This window comes from Mobula birostris, chromosome 28, assembly GCF_030028105.1.
Source record: "Mobula birostris isolate sMobBir1 chromosome 28, sMobBir1.hap1, whole genome shotgun sequence".
Classification (NCBI taxonomy): domain Eukaryota; kingdom Metazoa; phylum Chordata; class Chondrichthyes; order Myliobatiformes; family Myliobatidae; genus Mobula; species Mobula birostris.
The window spans coordinates 17138678-17145287 of NC_092397.1; the positions used below are offsets into that span (position 1 = coordinate 17138678).

The 6610-nt window shown below is 55.0% G+C and overlaps 1 protein-coding gene across 1 annotated transcript in view; it reads left to right on the forward strand.

Annotated features, from left to right (window-relative positions):
• The window catches only part of fibpa (fibroblast growth factor (acidic) intracellular binding protein a), a 90053-nt gene extending 89132 nt beyond the window's left edge, over positions 1-921 (forward strand). Inside the window, exon 10 of the mRNA XM_072245525.1 lies at positions 43-921. Within this exon, the coding sequence (XP_072101626.1) occupies positions 43-112 (70 nt within the window). The 3' untranslated portion in view covers positions 113-921. The remainder of the gene's footprint in view (positions 1-42) is intronic.
• The last annotated feature ends 5689 nt before the right edge of the window (positions 922-6610 follow it).

A 6610-nucleotide genomic window follows, 5' to 3' on the forward strand; every position in this document is an offset into this window, starting at 1 on the left:
CCTCGTGTAATGTCTGGCCTGCTTTCTGATTTACTTCCCCAGGCACCAGGCTTTGTGGGAGCGTTACATGAGCACCATCAAAAATTGCATCCTGAAGATGTACCACGACTGAGGACTTTGGGTCTGGTCCCACACGGAGCCAGAACGAAACCTACTAGCCTCTGCTCAACCCAGCGGGGATCTGCAAACCCGTGAGAGATTCTCTGCGTGTGGCTTCTTAAAAATTGCAAATATCGGGAATGTTAGAAGGAGTTAAAGGGCAGATTCGGCCCTGCTGTTTGCTGTTTAAAATTGGAACGGTCAAAGAACCTCTCCTCTGGTGGTGGTCTGGGGGGCTGTGTTATCTGGGGGACAGGATTGTCCCAGGGACTGTGTCGTTATCACCCACTGCAGAGGGGGAAGAGGCAGCCCGAATGTTCGATGAATATGTGAAATGGCCTGACTGCCGTGGACCTGGGGGAAAGATGGATAACCCTGTATCCATTTCACATGTCTGTGGTACTTTATTGGCTCTACACATGAAGGGGGAGGGGTGGTGGAGGAGTGTGTCTGTGTTTGTTTCTCCCTCCCTCCCTCTCCCCTCCCTCTCCCCTCCCCTCTCCCCCTCCCCTCTCCCCCTCCCCTCTCCCCCTCCCTCCCCCTCTCCCTCCCCCTCCCCCTCCCCTCCCCCTCCCTCTCCCCCTCCCTCTCCCCCTCCCTCTCCCCCTCCCTCTCCCCCTCCCTCTCCCCCCTCTTCCTCTCCCCCCCCTCTCTCTCTCTCTCTCTCTCTCCCTCTCTCTCCCTCTCTCTCCCCCTCTCTCCCCCAATCTCTTCACTCTACCAGCAGGAGATCTTTCTGACATCTCCTTCCCTCTTTCTTTCCCACTCTCCCTCTCTTCTCTGTCTACCTCTTGCCCAACCCCTCCTCTTCCCCGTCATCTGTTCAAATCTCTGCTCCCTTCTTTCCCTCCACCACCTCTCTCCCTTTCCACCGGACTCCTATTCCCACCTTCTCCTTTCCTGCCCCTCGAACCCCCTCTACCCTACCAAAATCCTCCTTTCCCCTAACTTCCATATCCCCCCTCACCTTGACCCATCCCCATCACCCTTCCCCTGCCTCCGCATTTTCACATCACTCTACCCCCCTATGTTGTCCCTCTCCCTTTCCACTCCATTCTTCCCGTCTCTCTGCCTCATCCCCTTTCCCACTCCCTTTTCCCTTTTCCCTCCCCTTCCTTCCTTCCCTTCACCCCTCTTCGCTCCCTCAAATCCTCTTCCTTTCCCATAACTCCACCTCTCCCACCTCAACTTTCCGTTTCGTCCACCCCAATCTCTCCTCAGATCCCCTCTGCCTGTCCCTCTCCGTTCCCACTCCACTCCCCCGTCCCATTCTCCACCTCCCCACCCCATCTCCCTCCACTCCCCTGACCCTCCCGCCACGAGGTCTACATCTCTCTCTACCGCCCCCCACCCCCCGGAGTGGACTGTGTTCCAGATTTATCGCCTTTCATCCGTAACGCAAAGTTGGGTCAGTTGTGCGTGCATCCAGACACGCCCATTGAAAAAGAATAAATTTTGTGTTGTCTTAAATTTCCCAAGAGAGAATTTTTATTTTGCGCGCCAGATTTTCTGGCAGTGATGTGTGGATTCTGTAAGGGGGGGATTTCCATAACCCAAACTGTCGTAACGTGAGCACAGTGAAACATTTGCATCGTTGTTAAGGTATTTCCATTGGAATAGGTTTTTCTTAAGATCCCAGCACTGTTTAATTACAGGAATTAAACTGCTCCAACTGCGGCCTCTGCTTCCGTGGTTTACTGCCCAGTGGCCCAACCCTGACATCACCAGCATCTTCACTGATGCAAACACAAGGTATCGGCCATTGCACATGGAGGGCAGTTGTCCGATGAAGATGCCCGCCTCCCGGATCTGTCCACGAATTCCGATTGGCCACGCTGATGATGTGTGGGTCCGTCGACCAATGGGGAAGCAGAGAGCTCCAGCGGTGGAGAGAGCCGGGTGATACAGCCAGCTCTGGTCACAGTCATCCCGGAGGCATGGTGGGGCTTCAGAAGTGGCTAAACATTTTAGTTCCATTTCCCAGTCCCGTTCTGACGTGAGGCCACCCTCAGGGTGGAGGAGCAACACCTTGTATCCCGTCTGGGTAGCCTCCAACTTGATGACATGAACATCAATTTCTCCTTCCAGTAAAAAAAATTCCCCTCCCTCCCCCTTCCTCTATTCCCTACTCAGGCTTTTAACCTCTTCTCATCTGCCTGGGTCCCCCTCCCCCTTCCCTTTCTCCTCTAGTCCACTCCCCTCCTGTCAGATTCCTTGCTCTCCAGCCTTGACCTTTCCCACCCACCTCTCTTCACCTGTCGCCTTCCAGTTGGCCTTCTTCTCCCCCCCCCCACACCTTTTTATTCTGATGTCTTCCCCCTTCCTTCTCAGTCCTGATCAGGGTCTCAGCCCGAAATGTTGACTGTTTTATATTTATATATATATATATATATAGGCATCCGTTAGTTTCATAAGACCATGGATTTGCGCCTTGAAAGGTTTCCAGGGCGCAGGCCTGGGCAAGGTTGTATGGAAGACCGGCAGTTGCCCATGCTGCTAGTCTCCCCTCTCCACGCCACTGATGTTGTCCAAGGGAAGGGCATTAGGACCCATACAGCTTGGCACCGGTGTCGTCGCAGAGCAATGTGTGGTTAAGTGCCTTGCTCAAGGACACAGCACGCTGCCTCAGCTGAGGCTCGAACTAGCGACCTTCAGATCACTAGACCGACACCTTAACCACTTGGCCACGTTGCCTGTTTATTCCCCACCATAGATGCTGCCTGACCTGCCGGGTTCCCCCTGTATTTTCTGTGCGTTGCTTCGTACCCGAGGTTCTCGTTCGAGTTTATAGCCATTCGACCAGACTCATGTATACAGCTAAATGAAACATTGTTCCTCTGGGACCAAGGTACCAAACACAGTACATACAGTCACACACAGTCACAAAGATGATATTGAAACTGAGTGTCATGGCCTGAAGGTTGACAGATTGACATGAAGTGCGAGGTGCACGTTTATATAAGACAGCTATTGTGACTGATACTGTTATAATGAAACCAGCAGCCGTATAAGTACGTAAAGTAGCAGCAATGAAAGATTTCAAGCGGCCGGTGCGGGGTGAGAGGTGGAGTGGTGGGAGAGCCCTCAGCTTGAGTGTCCGTGTGCGCTGGGTGGCAGCAGGGTCACCAGGATCAGAGGGAAGCGGGGTCTCTCGAGCCGGGGGACCGCTGTGCCCACCGGCTGTCCCTAAACCCTTCCAGGTTCACCCGCTGGCTCTCCGACCTTGTCCAAAAATGCCACAACAACTGTGGGCCCTGGAGAGGTCCCGGCAATGAAAGGATTTACGTTGGGTGGCTCCGGGCGGGGACTGAGGGTGAGAGCGGGGGAAATTTCATTGAAACCCTCCAGATACGGAAAGGCCTGGACAGGGTGGGCACGAAGGGGATGTTTCTGTCAGTAGGACACAGGGGGCACAGCCTCGGAATAGAAGGAAGTCCCTTTGGGACAGAGCTGAGGAGCGCTTGTTTTAGCCAGACGGTGGTGAGGCTGCAGAATTTGTGTGGAGGACCATGAGAGAAAGGGGCAAGAGTTAGGCCTGATTCTGCTCCCGTGCCTTCCCGCCTGATGAGGTGACTAGCCGCAGTCTTTTCTCCAGTGCCGGCGGGGCGGGGGGGTCCATCACCAGAGCAGGTTGAAACTGAGCGGGAGAAGATTCGCGAGGGACCAGGGGGGTAACATTTCTCACAGAGAAGGCGGTGGGTACACGGTGACAGAGGATGCGACCGAGGGGGGTATTCGGATGGGTGAGGGTTGTGGGCTGAGGGCAGGGAAACGGGCCACGTGGCTTGGGGTTTTGTGGGCGTGTTGGTCCGAGGCCTCTCATCCCCGCTGCTGTGTGGCTGTATCATGGAGGGAGGAATTAACCATTCCATCCCTCAAGGCCTTGCCACCATTCAGCGTGAGGCTCACTCCTCCTCTCCGGGTCAGGAATACACCGGGAGACTTCCAAGTGAACCTTTCGCTCAATGGCCATGAGACGCGGGAGCAGATTTAGGCCGTTCAGCCCGTCGAGGCTGTTCCAGCACTCCACCATGTCTGTTTCATTACCCCGCTGGACCCCCATTCTCCCCGTAACCTTTGACGCCCTTGCTAATCAAGAAGCTATCAGACTCCGGGTTGAATCTACCCACCGACTCGTGTCGGGAGCCGCCGCTGGCCTTGAAGCCGCGACACTTCTCCAAGGGTTAAGGTTTGGCTCGACACGGGCAAGCTGCCATCCCGCTGTGGTCTGAGTCTAAGTATAGGCGGGTGGCTTCGGACCCTGTCTTTACTGCGATGACTGCGGTCCCTGGTCGGGGGAGGCTGAGTTCTGCAGCTGCCCGAGAGGCAACGCGGCCAGCCGCACGCCGGCTCACAGTTTGTTTTAGTCTCTTCCCATCTCCTCCTGGGCGGCACCCAATCCAGCACCGGGGCGGAGCCGGCGGCCGATGTATGTGCTCGGCTGCACGCTTCACCCGGGGAAGGGCTGTAAATAATTCTGCTCTGGGGCAGGGGAGGTTGCCTCTGGGTGAGGGGCCGGGCGGCGGTGAAGTTAGGGCGTAGAGACTTGCTTCTGTCTCGTCCCAGTGTGAGAACTATCATCCCTCTGTACGTGTGTATGTACACACACGCACATACACACATACACACACACACACACACACACACACACTATCTGCAGCTTAATGTGAAAAAGACTAAGGAGCTGGTGGTAGACCTTGAGGAGAGCTAAGGTCACCGGTGACCCCTGTTTCCATCCAGGGGGTCAGTGTGGACATGGTGGAGGATTACAAATACCTGGGAATACGAACTGATAATAAACTGGACTGGTCAAAGAACACTGAGGCTGTCTACAAGAAGGGTCAGAGCCGTCTCTATTTCCTGAGGAGACTGAGGTCCTTTAACATCTGCCAGACGATGCTGAGGATGTTCTACGAGTCTGTGGTGGCCAGTGCGATCATGTTTGCTGTTGTGTGCTGGGGCAGCAGGCTGAGGGTAGCAGACACCAGCAGAATCAACAAACTCATTCGTAAGGCCAGTGATGTTGTGGGGATGGAACTGGCCTCTCTCACAGTGGTGTCTGAAAAGAGGATGCTGTCCAAGTTGCATGTCATCTTGGACAATGTTTCCCATCCACTACATAACGTACTGGGTGGGCACAGGAGTACATTCAGCCAGAGACTCATTCCACCGAGATGCAGCACAGAGCGTCATAGGAAGTCATTACTGCCTGTGGCCATCAAACTTTACAACTCCTCTCTTGGAGGGTCAGACACCCTGAGCCAATAGGCTGGTCCTGGACTTATTTCATAATTTACTGGCATAATTTACATTACTATTTAACTATTTATGGTTCTATTACTATTTATTATTTATGGTGCAACTGTAACGAAAACCAATTTCCCCCGGGATCAATAAAGTATGACTACTATCAGATGCGTGGAGAGGGGGAGCTTGCTACACGGGAGACAGCTTGCTCTCCATATCGTACTGCCCGGGCTCGCGTATCTAGACAGCTGGGATGGAGGCCTTACACATTGACAAAGAGACGCAAACACACGTATTCACCAGATTCTCTGTACTGTATCCACGGGCAAAGCAAATGGGTGTTCACCCTGAGAGAGGGAGACTCAAATGGTGATCTCCCCCCCCCCGCCCTAGAGACCCGGGTTCGACCCCAGCCTCTGGCGTGTTGGGGGAAGTTTGCACGCCCTCCGAGTGACCGCGTTTCCTCCCAACGAGGTGCGGCGGGGCCGGTGGGTTCGTTGCCCCCACTGTGGGGTGGGCAGTGCGGTGAAGTGGAACGGGGGTGGGTGCTGATCAGTGGTTGACGGTCAGCATGGACTCGACGGGCTGAAGGGCCGGTTTCTGTGCTCCGTGGCGCTGAGAGGGTGGGGGTGGGAGAGGGGGCGGGGTGCGGTTCTTCCCGCAACAGCCCGCCTGACTTTTGGCGATCTGGCTCCGGGTGTGGGGAGAGGGTGTCGAGGATGCTTTTGCTCTGGCATTGGCCACTGCCGGGCTTTACTGCCTATCCGTGCCTCTCATCACCTATTCCGCTACCAAGTCACCTCTCATCCTCCCAGCCTGCTCAACGTCTCGTCCGAGCAGCATCCTGGTAAACCTCCTCTGCGCCCCCTCTAAAGCTTCCACGTAATGAGGTGGGCAGAACTGAACGCAACTCTCCAAGCCTCACCTCGCGGCTCTTGCACTCTGAGGGACCTACGGGCGTGGACCCCACTCTGCATCACTGCCTGGTATGGGAACTGTACCTCCCTCAATCGCAGGACTCTGCAGAGAGTGGCACGGACAGCCCAGTGCATCTATAGATGTGAAATTCAGGACATCTACAAAGATAGGTGTGTTAAAAGGGCCCGAAGGATCACTGGGGACCCGAGTCACCCCAACCACAAACTGTTCCAGCTGCTACCATCTGGGAAACGGTACCGCAGCATAAAAGCCAGGACCAACAGGCTCCGGGACAGCTTCTTCCACCAGGCTGTCAGACTGATTAATTCACGCTGATTTGAGTGTA